Source organism: Salvelinus alpinus, chromosome 15 (genome assembly GCF_045679555.1).
Source record: "Salvelinus alpinus chromosome 15, SLU_Salpinus.1, whole genome shotgun sequence".
Classification (NCBI taxonomy): domain Eukaryota; kingdom Metazoa; phylum Chordata; class Actinopteri; order Salmoniformes; family Salmonidae; genus Salvelinus; species Salvelinus alpinus.
Window position 1 is genome coordinate 4,539,062 of NC_092100.1, and position 18,802 is coordinate 4,557,863.

Below are 18,802 nucleotides of genomic sequence, written 5' to 3' on the forward strand. Positions count from 1 at the left end.
TGAAAGACAGAGCTAGACGAAGACAGAGCTAGACCATGAAAACAGAGCTAGACGAAGACAGAGCTAGACGATGAAAGACAGAGCTAGACGAAGACAGAGCTAGACGAAGACAGAGCTAGACGATGAAAGACAGAGCTAGATGAAGACAGAACTAGACCATGAAAACAGAGCTAGACGAAGACAGAACTAGACCATGAAAACAGAGCTAGACGAAGACAGAGCTAGACGATGAAAGACAGAGCTAGATGAAGACAGAGCTAGATGAAGACAGAGCTAGATGAAGACAGAGCTAGATTAAGACAGAGCTAGATTAAGACAGAGCTAGACGATGAAAGACAGAGCTAGATGAAGACAGACGGCGCTAGACGAAGACAGAGCTAGATGATGACAGAACTAGATGATCAAGAGTCACAGACCTAGACTAGTATTATACACCAGCCCAAAATGTGGTCTGTGTCATCCTAAAAAACAAGTCTTTCCATTGCCCTACTTCCTCACCATAGGATTCATCACAGTCTGTGGACTTGACACACAGGAGAATGTGCTGATCCAACAGATACTCTGGGTCTGAGATGATAGGGACGAGCTTTAAAAAGACACGACAGGTTGTTCAGAACACTCAACAACTCTACTGCATCAAATACACCTACATTGTAAGACAATTAGCCTAGTATTTGTACTTGAAAGAAGCTTCAAAATGTCAACTTACCTCAACTTGGTTTCCAAACCGAACCTTGATGTTCCCATCTGAGTGATCTTGGTTCTCTCCTTCTGAGCTCTTGACAAATTCTGTGGACGGGATGTGTGCAGTTAGGCTGGTCCCAGATATGCTTGTGCCGTATAGCCAAATCCAGTTTGGCATGACAATGAATAGTAAGAGATGGCAAGACAACTAGATCTGGGACCTTGAGGGGCTATATACTACGTAGCGGGTTTGAGGAGTTAGCAAGGTAACTTTGGTCAACTCTGAGTTCAACTCGGGATAACCGATCATAGGAATGTTGCTCGCCTTTTAGCCAGGTACATTTCTATGGTAACTAATCCTTCAGAACTAACCTGGTCCAGGGCAGGCTAACTCAGGGCTAACTCTGTTTATCCTGCATTCAGAACTAACCTGGTCCAGGGCAGGCTAACTCAGGGCTAACTCTGTTTATCCTGCATTCAGAACTAATCTGGTCCAGGGCAGGCTAACTCAGGGCTAACTCTGTTTATCCTGCATTCAGAACTAACCTGGTCCAGGGCAGGCTAACTCAGTGCTAACTCTGTTTATCCTGCATTCAGAACTAATCTGGTCCAGGGCAGGCTAACTCAGGGCTAACTCTGTTTATCCTGCATTCAGAACTAACCTGGTCCAGGATAGGCTAACTCAGAACTAACTCTGTTTATCCTGCATTCAGAACTAACCTGCTCCAGGGCAGGCTAACACAGGGCTAACTCTGTTTATCCTGCATTCAGAACTAACCTGGTCCAGGGCAGGCTAACTCAGAGCTAACTCTGTTTATCCTGCATTCAGAACTAACCTGCTCCAGGGCAGGCTAACTCAGGGCTAACTCTATTTATCCTGCATTCAGAACTAACCTGGTCCAGGGCAGGCTAACTCAGGGCTAACACCATTCAAGTTAAGACTGGCAGCCATTGCTAGTGTACCCATGAGATTAACAGTCAAACTGCCAGGGTTAGAGGTTCAAACCCCTTCAATGGATTATACTGTATGTCTATAGCAAGAACACAACAAGCTGTTCCACAGATAGGAGTGGGAAAAAGGTGGTTGTTCGTTGTTAAGCACACCAAAGACGATCTAGCAACCTTTCGGTTACTGGCCCAACGCTCTAACCACTAGGCTACCTGCCTCCCCATAAGCACACCGAAGACGGCATTAACAATAAGCAAGAAAATAAAGACGACACTTCTAAGAGTCTATCTAGAGTCTGGTGAATTTGCAAGATCCCTTTTCTTTCATTTTGATTTCGTCACAAATTAAAATGTGGCGCTGACTTGTCCATGAAGTTATGTTTTTTGTCTCAACGAAGAGTTCGACCACAGAGTTTCTAAACCCAGAGGCGCAACATCACGAGGCTTCTGGGAACGCTTGAGAAACAGACCGGGATTTGAGAAGTCAATGAGAGGAGTGACGTCTTTTTCTTAGTTGTTAATTTTCTTGAACTCTAAAGGCAAAACCTAGATTCTTAAGTAGTGGAACTTGTTATGACTCCAACCTCGTGAGCGTGACAAACTGACACGTCAATTTTAGTCAAAAACGTTATATCGAAGGATTTGACGGCCTGCACATGCGCAGTTCGGCGAGAGTCGACCGTTAGACCCGATGACATGTGTCTGTGCATGAGCTTAGCTAGCCAACGTCGCCATGACATCGCCTACAAGAGTGATCGGGGATTTCTATTGGAGAAGCAGTTTCTGCCTATCTTCATACTGTACCATCTTTGGTCCGGTGTTCAACTAGCCCATGTGCAACATGCACACACAGTTACAAGCCCGCTAGAGTTAGCAGCAGACGGACAAGCATTATCCACCATCGTAGTATGGATGAAGCCTGATCTGGAATGTGAAGCTAACTGAAGCTGGCTAGCTTTATAAAACCGCGTCCGTAACGGGTCTACGGTCAAACGACCACCCCTCATCACTGTCAAACGCTCCCTAAAACACTTCAGCGAGCAGGCCTTTCTAATCGACTTGGCCCGGGTATCCTGGAAGGATATTGACCTCATTCCGTCAGTAGAGGATGCCTGGTTGCTCTTCAAAAGTGCCTTCCTCACCATCTTAAATAAGCATGACCCACTAAAAAACCAGGAACAGATATAGCCCCTGGTTCACTCCAGACCTGACTGCCCTTGGCCAGCACAAAAACATCCTGTGGCGCACTGCATTAGCATCGAATAGCCCCCGCGATATGCAACTTTTCAGGGAAGTTTGGAAAGCAAAGGCTAGCTTTTTCAAACAGAAATTTGCATCCTGTAGCACAAACTCCAAAAAGTTTTGGGACACTGTAAAGTCCATGGAGAATAAGAGCACCTCCTCCCAGCTGCCCACTGCACTGAGGATAGGAAACACTGTCACCACCGATAAATCCGCGATAACTGAGAATTTCAATAAGCATTTTTCTACGGCTGGCCATGCTTTCCACCTGGCTTCCCCCTACCCCGGTCAACAACCCTGTACCTCCCCACAGCAACTTGCCCAAGCCTCCCCCATTTTTCCTTCACCCAAAATCAGATAGCTGATGTTCTGAAAGAGCTGCAAAATCTGGACCCCTACAAATCAGCCGGGCTAGACAATCTGGACCCTCTCTCTCTAAAATGATCAGCCGAAATTGTTGAAACCCCTATTACTAGCCTGTTCAACCTCTCTTTCGTATCGTCTGAGATCCCCAAAGATTGGAAAGCTGCCGCGGTCATACCCCTCTTCAAAGTGGGTGACACTCTAGACCCAAACTGCTATAGACCTATATCTATCCTACCCTGCCTTTCTAAGGTCTTCGAAAGCCAAGTTAACAAACAGATCACCGACCATTTCGAATCCCACCGTACCTTCTCCGCCATGCAATCTGGTTTCAGAGCTGGTCATGGGTGCACCTCAGCCACGCTAAACGATATCATAACCGCCATCGATAAGAGACAATACTGTGCAGCCGTCTTCATCGACCTGGCCAAGGATTTCGACTCTGTCAATCACCACATTCTCATCGGCAGACTCAACAGCCTTGGTTTCTCAAATGACTGCCTCGCCTGGTTCAGTAACGACTTCTCAGATAGAGTTCAGTGTGTCAAATCGGAGGGCCTGTTGTCTGGACCTCTGGCAGTCTCTATGGGGGTGAATAGAGACGAATCTTTTCTCTGTATATATCAATGATGTCTCTCTTGCTGCTGGTGACTCTCTGATCCACCTCTACGCAGACAACACCATTCTGTATACATCTGGCCCTTCTTTGGACACTGTGTTAACTAACCTCCAGATGAGCTTCAATGCCATACAACTCTCCTTCCGTGACCTCCAACTGGTCTTAAATGCAAGTAAAACTAAATGCATGCTTTTCAACCGATCGCTGCCCGCACCTGCCCGCCCGTCTAACATCACTACTCTGGACGGTTCTGACTTAGATTATGTGGACAACTACAAATACCTAGGTTTCTGGTTAGACTGTAAACTCTCCTTCCAGACTCACATTAAACATCTCCAATCCAAAAAATCTAGAATCAGCTTCCTATTTCGCAACAAAGCCTCCTTCACTCATGCTGCCAAACATACCTTCGTAAAACTGACCATCCTACCGATCCTTGACTTTGGCGATGTCATTTACAAAATAGCCTCCAACCCTCTACTCAGCAAATTGGATGTAGTCTATCACAGTGTCATCCGTTTTGTCACCAAAGCCCCATATACTACCCACCACTGCAACCTGTATGCTCTCGTTGGCTGGCCCTCGCTTCATATCCGTTGCCAAACCCACTGGCTCCAGGTCATCTATAAGTCTTAGCTAGGTAAAGCCCTGCCTTATCTCAGCTCACTGATCACCATAGCAGCACCCACCCGTAGCACGCACTCCAGCAGGTATATTTCACTGGTCACCCCCAAAGCCAATTCCTCCTTTGGCCTCCTTTCCTTCCAGTTCTCTGCTGCCAATGACTGGAATGAACTGCAACAATCACTGAAGCTGGAGACTCATATCTCCCTCACTAGCTTTAAGCACCAGCTGTCAGAGCAGCTCATAGATCACTGCACCTGTACATAGCCCATCTGTAATTAGCCCATACAACTACCTCATCCTTATACTGTTATCTATTTTATTTATTTTGCTCCTTTGCACCCCAGTATCTCTACTTGCACACTCATCTTCTGCACATCTATCACTCCAGTGTTTAATTGCTAAATTGTAATTATTTCGCCACTATGGCCTATTTATTGCCTTACCTCCGTTATCCTACCTCATTTGCACACACTGTATATAGACTTTCTCTATTGTATTATTGACTGTATGTTTGTTTATTCCATGTGTAACTCTGTGTTGTTGTTTGTGTCTCACTGCTTTGCTTTATCTTGGCCAGGTTGCAGTTGTAAATGAGAACTTATTCTCAACTTGCCTACCTGGTTAAATAAAGGTGAAATAAATAAATACAATTTTTAAAAAGCCTGATCTGGAATGTGAAGCTAACTGAAGCTGGCTAGCTTTATAAAAGCCTGATCCGGAATGTGAAGCTACCTGAAGCTGGCTAGCTTTATAAAAGCCTGATCCGGAATGTGAAGCTACCTGAAGCTGGCTAGCTTTATAAAAGCCTGATCCGGAATGTGAAGCTAACTGGAGCGGGCTAGCTTTATAAAAGCCTGAGTAGGTCTAGTTTGCTTCGTACTATAGCACTCAGACTAGTGTGGAGTCACTGTGAGTTAGACTCCAGTTCATTTGGAGCGCCTGATATGTTTATTAGTGTTATCCCATGATCCCCGGAGGTCAGATGGAATAAGGAAGTAGCCTAGTCTTACTCTCTAAGCAGCTGGAGTGGTATTCGATGAAGAACTTGGTCTTGGACTTTGTCATGAGGGTGGCAACACAGTTCATGAACTTGATCCCACCCTGAGACACACTGTTGGGATCTGGAAAGAAAGATAGAAAGACAATTGGAAAGGTAGTTGTCTTTGTCCATAGATTTGTCCATAGATTTGCGCTCGGGAAAAAAAACACTAGAACATCTTCTTCTGAGGGTAGATAATCTCGTCAAATACAGTGATGTCAAACACACGTGCGTTAGTCACACAGCCAGTACGGTGTAGTTGTCTAGTCACACAGCCAGTACGGTGTAGTTGTCTAGTCACACAGCCAGTACGGTGTAGTTGTCTAGTCACACAGCCAGTACGGTGTAGTTGTCTAGTCACACAGCCAGTACGGTGTAGTTGTCTAGTCACACAGCCAGTACGGTGTAGTTGTCTAGTCACACAGCCAGTACGGTGTAGTTGTCTAGGGAAGTTAGAAACTGTACCGTGCTTGGAGACAAACTGTGATGCCACTCCAACTTCAAACGTGGAGAAAACTGGAGAGTGGTCACTGGTCATAATGTCATTGGTGCACCCTACAAGAGAGGTTGCAAAATTATATCATTGGTAATAACATTTAGCTAAAATTAGACATATTTTGTTCGTTAATTGCAATTAATCAATTATCATCGCAAGTAGTCTCACCGTATGACTGACAGAACACGTGAACCAAGGGGTAGGACCTCCGTAGAACACGATCACACCATGATGGTAGATTGTATTTAGTCTGCGAGGGAGAAGAATTTATATTTCAGTCGTTAGGGAAAAATCAGCATTGGTTTGATGGCAGGCCTATCTAAGACCATGCCATCTTTCTAATAGTGGTTTCAGAGACCTGTGTGTCCCAAATGGAACCCTATTCCCTATATAGTGCACTACTTTAGACCAGAGCCCTATTCCCTATATAGTGCACTACTTTAGACCAGAGCCCTATTCCCTATATAGCGGTACTACTTTAGACCAGAACCCTATTCCCTATATAGTGCACTACTTTAGACCAGAACCCTATTCCCTATATAGTGCACTACTTTAGACCAGAGCCCTATTCCCTATATAATGCACTACTTTAGACCAGAGCCCTATTCCCTATATAGTGCACTACTTTAAACCAGAGCCCTATGGCACCCTATTCCCTATATAGTGCACTACTTTAGACCAGAGCCCTATTCCCTATATAGTGCACTACTTTAGACCAGAGCCCTATGGCACCCTATTCCCTATATAGTGCACTACTTTAGACCAGAGCCCTATTCCCTGTATAGTGCACTACTTTAGACCAGAGCCCTATTCCCTATATAGTGCACTACTTTAGACCGGAGCCCTATGGAACCCTTTTCCCTATATAGTGCACTACTTTAGACCAGAACCCTATTCCCTATATAGTGCACTACTTTAGACCAGAGCCCTATGGCACCCTATTCCCTATATAGTGCACTACTTTAGACCAGAGCCCTATTCCCTGTATAGTGCACTACTTTAGACCAGAGCCCTATTCCCTATATAGTGCACTACTTTAGACCGGAGCCCTATGGAACCCTTTTCCCTATATAGTGCACTACTTTAGACCAGAACCCTATTCCCTATATAGTACACTACTTTAGACCGGAACCCTATTCCCTATATAGTGCACTACTTTAGACCAGAGCCCTATGGAACCCTTTTCCCTATATAGTGCACTACTTTTGACCAGAGCCCCTGGGCTATGTATGGAATAGGATTCCATTTGGGATGCAGACATTGTTTTGTGGCTACCTCTACAAGGTAAAATAATAAACAGCGAAGCTGTGGACTTGTGCTCTCAGATATTTGCTTATTTTCCCTACTGTATGAGGGCCACCTGTGCCATACAGCATCTCAGGAAACATACACAATAAACTTACCCCAGTGGCTTTGGCCTTGGTGTAGGCATATCTCTCGCGTGTGTCTCTCTCGAAACGATATGTGGGCGCGAACGTGATCTCCTCCTCATCTGTGATGAGATAACATTTTTAAAAAGAGAGAGAGAGAGGTGTCAGATTCACCATTATTTGTCAATTACATGTACATGTACCAGGAATTTGACCTGGTGAAGTGGTGCTGACATTGTCTTACAATTTTATTTATTTATTTATTTTTTATTTCACCTTCATTTAACCAGGTAGGCAAATTGAGAACAAGTTCTCATTTAAAATTGCGACCTGGCCAAGATAAAGCAAAGCAGTTCGACACATACAACAACACAGAGTTACACATACAATAATACAAAATAAAAATAAGTCTATATACAATGTGAGCAAATGAGGTGAGATAAGGGAGGTAAAGGCAAACATTTTTTTATTTTTTTTAAGAATAAAATTAACAATATACAGACAGAATATAGTGTAACCATAATCTTCATTCACTCAACTTCCTCTACATCTTGTTACATGTTGGGGTGAACTCAACTTCCTCTACATCTTGTTACATGTTGGGGTGAACTCAACTTTCTCTACATCTTGTTACGTGTTGGGGTGAACTCAACTTTCTCTACATCTTGTTACATGTTGGGGTGAACTCAACTTCCTCTACATCTTGTTACATGTTGGGGTGAACTCAACTTCCTCTACATCTTGTTACATGTTGGGGTGAACTCAACTTCCTCTACATCTTGTTACATGTTGGGGTGAACTCAACTTCCTCTACATCTTGTTACATGTTGAGGTGAACTCAACTTTCTCTACATCTTGTTACATGTTGGGGTGAACTCAACTTTCTCTACATCTTGTTACATGTTGGGGTGAACTCAACTTTCTCCACATCTTGTTACATGTTGGGGTGAACTCAACTTTCTCTACATCTTGTTACATGTTGGGGTGAACTCAACTTCCTCTACATCTTGTTACATGTTGGGGTGAACTCAACTTCCTCTACATCTTGTTACATGTTGGGGTGAACTCAACTTCCTCTACATCTTGTTACATGTTGGGGTGAACTCAACTTTCTCTACATCTTGTTACATGTTGGGGTGAACTCAACTTTCTCTACATCTTGTTACATGTTGGGGTGAACTCAACTTCCTCTACATCTTGTTACATGTTGGGGTGAACTCAACTTCCTCTACATCTTGTTACATGTTGGGGTGAACTCAACTTTCTCTACATCTTGTTACATGTTGGGGTGAACTGAACTTTCTCTACATCTTGTTACATGTTGGGGTGAACTCAACTTTCTCTACATCTTGTTACATGTTGGGGTGAACTCAACTTCCTCTACATCTTGTTACATGTTGGGGTGAACTCAACTTCCTCTACATCTTGTTACATGTTGGGGTGAACTCAACTTCCTCTACATCTTGTTACATGTTGGGGTGAACTCAACTTTCTCTACATCTTGTTACATGTTGGGGTGAACTCAACTTTCTCTACATCTTGTTACATGTTGGGGTGAACTCAACTTCCTCTACATCTTGTTACATGTTGGGGTGAACTCAACTTCCTCTACATCTTGTTACATGTTGGGGTGAACTCAACTTTCTCTACATCTTGTTACATGTTGGGGTGAACTGAACTTTCTCTACATCTTGTTACATGTTGGGGTGAACTCAACTTTCTCTACATCTTGTTACATGTTGGGGTGAACTCAACTTTCTCTACATCTTGTTACATGTTGGGGTGAACTCAACTTCCTCTACATCTTGAACTTTCTCTACATCTTGTTACATGTTGGGGTGAACTCAACTTCCTCTACATCTTGTTACATGTTGGGGTGAACTCAACTTCCTCTACATCTTGTTACATGTTGAGGTGAACTCAACTTTCTCTACATCTTGTTACATGTTGAGGTGAACTCAACTTCCTCTACATCTTGTTACATGTTGGGGTGAACTCAACTTCCTCTACATCTTGTTACATGTTGAGGTGAACTCAACTTCCTCTACATCTTGTTACATGTTGGGGTGAACTCAACTTCCTCTACATCCTGTTACATGTTGGGGTGAACTCAACTTCCTCTACATCTTGTTACATGTTGGGGTGAACTCAACTTCCTCTACATCTTGTTACATGTTGGGGTGAACTCAACTTCCTCTACATCTTGTTACATGTTGGGGTGAACTCAACTTCAAGAAGGCTACATTTGGCACAATACCATGTCCATGACAAAAGCATAAGCTATTGTGAGCATAAATACTCTCTGGTAGGACTAGCTAGAGTCATGGCTCTTGTGAGCATAAATACTCTCTGATAGGACTAGCTAGAGTCATGGCTCTTGTGAGCATAAATACTCTCTGGTAGGACTAGCTAGAGTCATGGCTCTTGTGAGCATAAATACTCTCTGGTAGGACTAGCTAGAGTCATGGCTCTTGTGAGCATAAATACTCTCTGGTAAGGCTAGCTAGAGTCATGGCTCTGGGACAAGCCTATAGTTTACTCTCTGGTAGTGCTAGCTAGAGTCATGGTTCTGGGGCAAGCCTATAGTTTACTCTCTGGTAGGGCTAGCTAGAGTCATGGCTCTTGTGAGCATAAATACTCTCTGGTAGGACTAGCTAGAGTCATGGCTCTTGTGAGCATAAATACTCTCTGGTAGGACTAGCTAGAGTCATGGCTCTTGTGAGGATAACTACTCTCTGGTAGGACTAACTAGAGTCATGGCTCTGGGGCAAGCCTATAGTTTACTCTCTGGTAGGGCTAGCTAGAGTCATGGCTCTTGTGAGCATAAATACGTTCTGGTAGGGCTAGCTAGAGTCATGGCTCTGGGGTTAGCTAGCCTATAGTTTACTCTCTGGTAGTGCTAGCTAGAGTCATGGCTCTGGGGCTAGCTAGCTTATACTTTACTCTCTGGTAGTGTGTAACGGATGTGAAATGGCTAGCTAGTTAGCGGGTACGCGCTACTAGCATTTCAATCAGTTACGTCACTTGCTCTGAGACTTAAGTAGGGTTTCCCCTTGCTCTGCAAGGGCCGCGGCTTTTGTGGAGCGATGGGTAACGACGCTTCGTGGGTGACTGTTGTCGATGTGTGCAGAGGGTCCCTGGTTCGCGCCCGGGTCGGGGCGAGGGGACGGTTTAAAGTTATACTGTTACATCGGGACGGTACTAAAGTTATACTGTTACATTGATGCTGTTGACCTGGATCGCTGGTTGCTGCGGAAAAGGAGGAGGTTGAAAGGGGGGTGAGTGTAACGGATGTGAAATGGCTAGCTAGTTAGCGGGTACGCGCTAGTAGCGTTTCAATCAGTTACGTCACTTGCTCTGAAACCTAGATGTAGTGTTGCCCCTTGCTCTGCAAGGGCCGTGGCCTTTGTGGAGCGATGGGTAACGATGCTTCGTGGGCGACAGTTGTTGATGTGTGCAGAGGGTCCCTGGTTCGCGCCCGTGTCGGGGCGAGGGGACGGTTTAAAGTTATACTGTTACAAGTGCAAGCAAGAGTCATGGCTCTGGGGCTAGCTAGCCTATAGTTTACTCTCTGGTAGTGCTAGCTAGAGTCATGGCTCTGGGGCTAGCTAGCTTATACTTTACTCTCTGGTAGTGCAAGCTAGAGTCATGGCTCTGGGGTTAGCTAGCCTATAGTTTACTCTCTGGTAGTGCTAGCTAGAGTCATGGCTCTGGGGCTAGCTAGCTTATACTTTACTCTATGGTAGTGCAAGCTAGAGTCATGGCTCTGGGGTTAGCTAGCCTATAGTTTACTCTCTGGTAGTGCTAGCTAGAGTCATGGCTCTGGGGCTAGCTAGCCTATAGTTTACTCTCTGGTAGTGCAAGCTAGAGTCATGGCTCTGGGGTTAGCTAGCCTATAGTTTACTCTCTGGTAGTGCTAGCTAGAGTCATGGCTCTGGGGCTAGCTAGCCTATAGTTTACTCTCTGGTAGGGCAAGCAAGAGTCATGGCTCTGGGGCTAGCTAGCCTATAGTTTACTGGTAGGGCTAGCTAGAGCAATGGCTCTGGGGCTAGGTAGTCATAGCTCTGGGGCTAGCTAGCCTATAGTTTACTATCTGGTAGGGCTAGCTAGCCTAGCTAGCCTATAGTTTACTATCTGATAGGGCTAGGTAGTCATGGCTCTGGGGCTAGCTAGCCTATAATTTACTCTCTGGTAGTGCTAGCTAGAGTCATGGCTCTGGGGCTAGCTAGCCTATAGTTTACTCTCTGGTAGTGCTAGCTAGAGTCATGGCTCTGGGGCTAGCTAGCCTATAGTTTACTCTCTGGTAGTGCAAGCTAGAGTCATGGCTCTGGGGCTAGCTAGCCTATAGTTTACTCTCTGGTAGTGCAAGCTAGAGTCATGGCTCTGGGGCTAGCTAGCCTATAGTTTACTCTCTGGTAGTGCTAGCTAGAGTCATGGCTCTGGGGCTAGCTAGCCTATAGTTTACTCTCTGGTAGTGCAAGCTAGAGTCATGGCTCTGGGGCTAGCTAGCCTATAGTTTACTCTCTGGTAGTGCAAGCTAGAGTCATGGCTCTGGGGCTAGCTAGCCTATAGTTTACTCTCTGGTAGTGCTAGCTAGAGTCATGGCTCTGGGGCTAGCTAGCCTATAGTTTACTCTCTGGTAGTGCTAGCTAGAGTCATGGCTCTGGGGCTAGCTAGCCTATAGTTTACCAAGGCTAACATGCTGTAGATGTGTTCACTCAATGGCTAGTTGTGCCCATTCAATGACCATGGCTTTGGCATAGAAATGCATTACTTTAATGAAAATCACTTATCAATGACCACCAATTTCATCCTCACATTTTTCCATACACATCATATAGCCTAGTGAAGTTTAATTTACTTTAGGCATAGTTAGCTATGACATAGTGTATGTTGCTAGTGGCCATGTCTTACCATAGTGTAGGAATATCTTCCCCTCTCCTTTCTCAATGGTGAGCTGGTCTCTACACAGAAGTTCCTGGTACTGCTGCTAATTTACTAGTATGTTGCTAGTGGCCATGTCTTACCATAGTGTAGGAATATCTTCCCCTCTCCTTTCTCAATGGTGAGCTGGTCTCTACACAGAAGTTCCTGGTACTGCTGCTAATTTACTAGTATGTTGCTAGTGGCCATGTCTTACCATAGTGTAGGAATATCTTCCCCTCTCCCTTCTCAATGGTGAGCTGGTCTCTACACAGCAGTTCCTGGTACTGCTGCTGTTTGATCTTGGTCACGATGCTCTCGGCTTCCTGTTAAGGGAACACAATGCAAAGTAGCTGCTCTCTCTTCCTGCCCGGTGATGTCATCAGCACAGCACTGTCTCTATTTAGCCGAACTGCTGCTAGAGAAATAGGGAACAGGAACTGCATGCTGGCTTTGTCCCAAATGGCACCCTCATCCCTATATTAGTGAACTACTGTAGACCAGGGCCTTTGGGTAAATAAATAAGTAGTGCACTCCTCTGGTCCATGTCCTTTACACAAGTGTGTGTGTCCAAGTAACAACTTGCTTGCTTACGCTTACTTACTTGGTATGTAACAACACATTCAATAAGCACATGAATACAGATTTAGACCAGCAGTGGTTGAGAGCAGTTGAGAGTTGTTGATAGTTGATAGAGCAGTTGAGAGTTGTTGATAAAGCAGTTGAGAGTTGTTGATAAAGCAGTTGAGAGTTGTTGATAGTCGATAGAGCAGTTGAGAGTTGTTGATAGTCGATAGAGCAGTTGAGAGTTGTTGATAGTCGATAAAGCAGTTGAGAGTTGTTGATAGTCGATAGAGCAGTTGGAAGTTGTTGATAAAGCAGTTGAGAGTTGTTGATAGTCGATAGAGCAGTTGACAGTTGTTGATAGTCGATAGAGCAGTTGAGAGTTGTTGATAGTTGATAGAGCAGTTGAGAGTTGTTGATAGTCGATAGAGCAGTTGAGAGTTGTTAATAGTTGATAGAGCAGTTGAGAGTTGTTGATAGTCGATAAAGCAGTTGAGAGTTGTTGATAAAGCAGTTGAGAGTTGTCGATAAAGCAGTTGAGAGTTGTTGATAGTTGATAGAGCAGTTGAGAGTTGTTGATAGTCGATAGAGCAGTTGAGAGTTGTTGATAGTCGATAAAGCAGTTGAGAGTTGTTGATAGTCGATAGAGCAGTTGACAGTTGTTGATAGTCGATAGAGCAGTTGAGAGTTGTTGATAGTTGATAGAGCAGTTGAGAGTTGTTGATAGTCGATAGAGCAGTTGAGAGTTGTTAATAGTTGATAGAGCAGTTGAGAGTTGTTGATAGTCGATAAAGCAGTTGAGAGTTGTTGATAAAGCAGTTGAGAGTTGTCGATAAAGCAGTTGAGAGTTGTTGATAGTTGATAGAGCAGTTGAGAGTTGTTGATAGTCGATAGAGCAGTTGAGAGTTGTTGATAGTCGATAAAGCAGTTGAGAGTTGTTGATAGTCGATAGAGCAGTTGAGAGTTGTTGATAGTCGATAGAGCAGTTGAGAGTTGATAAAGCAGTTGAGAGTTGTTGATAGTCGATAGAGCAGTTGAGAGTTGTTGATAAAGCAGTTGAGAGTTGTTGATAGTCGATAGAGCAGTTGACAGTTGTTGATAGTCGATAGAGCAGTTGAGAGTTGTTGATAGTCGATAGAGCAGTTGAGAGTTGTTGATAGTTGATACAGCAGTTGAGAGTTGTTGATAGTCGATAGAGCAGTTGACAGTTGTTGATAGTCGATAGAGCAGTTGAGAGTTGTTGATAGTTGATAAAGCAGTTGAGAGTTGTTGATAGTCGATAGAGCAGTTGAGAGTTGTTGATAGTTGATAAAGCAGTTGAGAGTTGTTGATAGTCGATAAAGCAGTTGAGAGTTGTCGATAAAGCAGTTGAGAGTTGTCGATAAAGCAGTTGAGAGTTGTTGATAGTCGATAAAGCAGTTGAGAGTTGTTGAGAGTTGTTTATGGTCGATAGAGCAGTTGAGAGTAGTTGATAGTCGATAGAGCAGTTGAGAGTTGTTGATAGTCGATAAAGCAGTTGAGAGTTGTCGATAAAGCAGTTGAGAGTTGTTGATAGTTGATAAAGCAGTTGAGAGTTGTTGATAGTTGATAAAGCAGTTGAGAGTTGTTGATAGTCGATAGAGCAGTTGAGAGTTGTTGATAGTCGATAGAGCAGTTGAGAGTTGTTGATAGTCGATAGAGCAGTTGAGAGTTGTTGATAGTCGATAAAGCAGTTGAGAGTTGTTGATAGTCGATAGAGCAGTTGAGAGTTGTTGATAGTCGATAAAGCAGTTGAGAGTTGTCGATAAAGCAGTTGAGAGTTGTTGATAGTTGATAGAGCAGTTGAGAGTTGTTGATAGTCGATAGAGCAGTTGAGAGTTGTTGATAAAGCAGTTGAGTTGTTGATAAAGCAGTTGAGTTGTTGATAAAGCAGTTGAGTTGTTGATAAAGCAGTTGAGTTGTTGATAAAGCAGTTGAGTTGTTGATAAAGCAGTTGAGTTGTTGATAAAGCAGTTGAGAGTTGTTGATAAAGCAGGTGAGTTGTTGATAAAGCAGTTGAGAGTTGTTGATACTGTAGCAACCTTAACCCAACTCAACCTCTTCAAAAGGTTCAGATCTGTTAGCATAACGGTTAAGGTTGAGTTGACAGTCGCTGGACCCAGGTTAGAGTCCCGGGCAGGCTACCCCCTCCCAAATTCATCACAATACAATCTCCACATCCAACGTTAACTGCTATACTAGTTCAACTTACTGTGGATGGCAATTCAATTCGATAATTCAGATCCCCAAGCCAGAACAGATGAGTGAATCGATGTGTGATGTCAAACGGATTCAGTTTCTTATCTCCAAGATTCAAGAAACGTAGGATGCTGACGTAATTTTGGTTGCGTCTGGTAAGAGAATAAATGTTGAGAAAATAAATGTCTTGCTTTCAAGTAGTTGAGATATGGTATCTTCTTTTCTCACATTTAGCTATTTTTGCAATATGCAGGCTCATATCTTTGTGTTCCTTTTTTCATCAAACAGAAATGAACAGAACCAGTTAAAGGCTACTCAAGAAATAGAGCAGACAGGCCACAAATAACAACAGACATCCTAAATAATACTGGAGCATAAACAACCCCAAAAAACTTGTAAGAGTTTAGAGGCATTTTGAGGAGATGCTAAACATTCTGATATTGTGTCAGTGGAATCAATACACTTTTTGATTTAACTCCATTTTGCTTTCAACATAAACTGGTTTCTAAGGGTCAGAACTATTTAAAATGCTTGAGGATTGTTACATTCTGAATACGTATTTTGTCAGCCATTTTTAATCCCTGTAGCTCACCTGAGCTTCTTCTCGCTCCCCGAAGTCAGGTGACTGTTGACAAAGCCAAAGGAAGTACCGTTGAACATGAAGGACACACCCACTGCTCCCTTATTTCCTGGAACATAAAGTAAAACAACATGGATGTAAAGTTAGGCCTCTCTACTGTTTGTGCCTTTCATCGTCTAGGTTGTTAATAAAAAGAGGGCCAGTTTCCCAGACACAGATTAAGTCTAGTCTTGGACTAAAAAGCCATTTCATTGGAGAATCTTCATTGCACATGCATTTTAAACCAGGACTAGGTTTCATCTGTGTCCGGGAAATTGGGCCAAAGAGTGTGCAGTGAGTTGGTGGGTCTGCAGTGAGTGGATGGGTCTGCAGTGAGTGGATGGGTCTGCAGTGGGTGGATGGGTCTGCAGTGAGTGGATGAGTCTGCAGTAGGTGGATGGGTCTGCAGTGAGTGGATGGGTCTGCAGTGAGTGGATGAGTCTGCAGTGAGTGGATGAGTCTGCAGTGGGTGGATGGGTCTGCAGTGAGTGGATGATTCTGCAGTGAGTGGATGGGTCTTCAGTGAGTGGATGGGTCTGCAGTGAGTGGATGAGTCTGCAGTGGGTGGATGAGTCTGCAGTGGGTGGATGGGTCTGCAGTGAGTGGATGAGTCTGCAGTGGGTGGATGAGTTTGCAGTGGGTGGATGGGTCTGCAGTGAGTGGATGATTCTGCAGTGAGCTGATAGGTCTGCAGTGGGTGGATGAGTCTGCAGTGGGTGGATGGGTCTGCAGTGAGTGGATGAGTCTGCAGTGAGTGGATGATTCTGCAGTGAGTGGATGATTCTGCAGTGAGCTGATAGGTCTGCAGTGAGCTGATGGGATTTACCCAGTGCGTTGGCGATCCCTGTCTTAACGCTGTCTGAAAAGATGTGTGAGATTCTGTTTTCGTGCTCTGGCTTGGCTAGCACAACGATGCGGATGTTCCATAGGGTTTGGATGGCTATCTGAACAAAATATAACACAGAATAATTACAATAAAACACATATTTATCTTTTCTTTTTTTTTAATGGTGAATTCTATTACAATCTGACAGTCACTGTCACTTGTTTTAATGTAATGTCCCAAGGCTTAATTGCAACCACATATACAGCCTGGCTGGTGGACGAGATTAGTTGTAATGTGTAACCTACCTAATACCAGTGTAGAAATCAGGAGTAAGTAACTATACTTTAAGGGGTGGTTTCCCGGACTCAGATTAAGCCTTGTTCTCAGATTAAGCCTTGTCCTCAGATTAAGCCTTGTTCTCAGATTAAGCCTTGTTCTCAGATTAAGCCTTGTCCTCAGATTAAGCCTTGTTCTCAGATTAAGCCTTGTTCTCAGATTAAGCCTTGTCCTCAGATTAAGCCTTGTCCTCAGATTAAGCCTTGTCCTCAGATTAAGCCTTGTCCTCAGATTAAGCCTTGTCCTCAGATTAAGCCTTGTCCTCAGATTAAGCCTTGTTCTCAGGTTAAGCCTTGTTCTCAGATTAAGCCTTGTTCTCAGGTTAAGCCTTGTTCTCAGATTAAGCCTTGTTCTCAGGTTAAGCCTTGTTCTCAGGTTAAGCCTTGTTCTCAGATTAAGCCTTGTTCTCAGATTAAGCCTTGTTCTCAGATTAAGCCTTGTTCTCAGATTAAGCCTTGTTCTCAGATTAAGCCTTGTTCTCAGATTAAGCCTTGTTCTCAGATTAAGGCTTGTTCTCAGATTAAGCCTAGCAAAGTCAATGGAAAAATCTAAATTGAAAGTGCTTGGTAGTCCAGGACTAGGCTTAATATGTATCCTGGAAAACTGGCCCTGTGTGTTGAGATAGTGACTGACTTGTTTGAAGCTGATGTTGGTGGTTCCTCTCAAGGCACTCTTCAGTGTGTCTATCCACTCCTTCTCCCCGAGGGGATCTTCCTGAGTCCCGATCACATAGATGTCATGAGGAATGTGATCGGCCGTGTCGTCCCTGGTCTTGCCCTGACCTTTACACTGGAACCAGGATGCTATGCTGTGGGGAGGACTGGCGTTACCTGGAGGAAGAGGTCATTATCAATCAATCGATTGTTTAATTGTCCCAATCAATCAATGTGTAATTAGCTGTTGAGTTCTTGAGCAAAATAATTATCGACTGAGCTGAAGTAGCAATATCGATAGATATTGATAGTAATTGATATATAAAGTATTTATAATCAACAAATTGATGCACTAGGTAGATTATTCTATGTATTTTAGTTAATGTAGACATTGAAGGCGGCCATTTTACCCATATTCCAGGTGCCAACGAACACAGTGATCATATCTGGCTCAGGCTTGTCTGAGTGTTTGTTCTTCATCTGCTGAAGGAGTTGACAGAACCCTTCTCTTTTCTGGTGACACACACACGCACACGCACACACACACACACACACACACACACACACACACACAGACACACACACACACACACACACACACACACACACACACACACACACACACACACACACACACACACACACACACACACACACACACACACACACGAAAGATGACCACACAGTTTACATGAAGCCATAGCTTGGTGATACGTGTACACAGCCTTCAGAAAGTATTCACACCCCTTGACTTTTTACACATTTTGTTGTGTTACAGCCTGAATTTAATATGGATTAAATAGTGTTTTTTTTTTTTTTAAATGCCAGTAAATCAAAGTGGAATTGTGTTTTTTGAAATTTTTACAAATAAAAAATTTAAAGCTGAAATGTCTTGAATCAATAAGTATTCAATCCTTTTGTTATGGCCTAAATAAGTTTAGGAGTAAAAATGTTTTAAGTTGCATGTGTGTAATAATAGTGTTAAACATGATTTTTTGAATGACTACCTCATCTCTGTACCCCACGCATACAATTATCTGTAAGGTCCCTCAGTCGAGCAGTGAATTTCAAACACAGATTCAACCACATAGACCAGGTTTTCCAAAGCCTCGCAAAGAAGGACACCTATTGGTAGATGGGTATACATTTAATTTTTTTAAAGCAGACATTGATTATCCCTTTGAGCATGGGGAAGTTATTAATTACACTCTGGATGGTGCATCAATACACCAAGTCACTACAAAGATACAGGCGTCCTTCCTAACTCAGTTGCCGG

At 43.6% G+C, this 18,802-nt stretch overlaps 1 protein-coding gene across 1 annotated transcript in view; it reads right to left on the reverse strand.

Moving 5' to 3' along the window:
• Positions 1-18,802, reverse strand: part of inpp5d (inositol polyphosphate-5-phosphatase D) — a 61,178-nt gene that overhangs the window by 7,755 nt on the left and 34,621 nt on the right. The window contains exons 11-22 of the mRNA XM_071342296.1: positions 17,937-18,039; positions 17,507-17,703; positions 16,538-16,655; positions 15,685-15,781; positions 15,106-15,244; positions 12,529-12,637; positions 7,422-7,510; positions 6,187-6,268; positions 5,988-6,077; positions 5,494-5,604; positions 710-789; positions 499-586 (exon numbers count right to left, since the gene is read on the reverse strand). Coding sequence (XP_071198397.1) covers positions 499-586; positions 710-789; positions 5,494-5,604; positions 5,988-6,077; positions 6,187-6,268; positions 7,422-7,510; positions 12,529-12,637; positions 15,106-15,244; positions 15,685-15,781; positions 16,538-16,655; positions 17,507-17,703; positions 17,937-18,039 — 1,303 coding nt within the window. The remainder of the gene's footprint in view (positions 1-498; positions 587-709; positions 790-5,493; positions 5,605-5,987; positions 6,078-6,186; positions 6,269-7,421; positions 7,511-12,528; positions 12,638-15,105; positions 15,245-15,684; positions 15,782-16,537; positions 16,656-17,506; positions 17,704-17,936; positions 18,040-18,802) is intronic.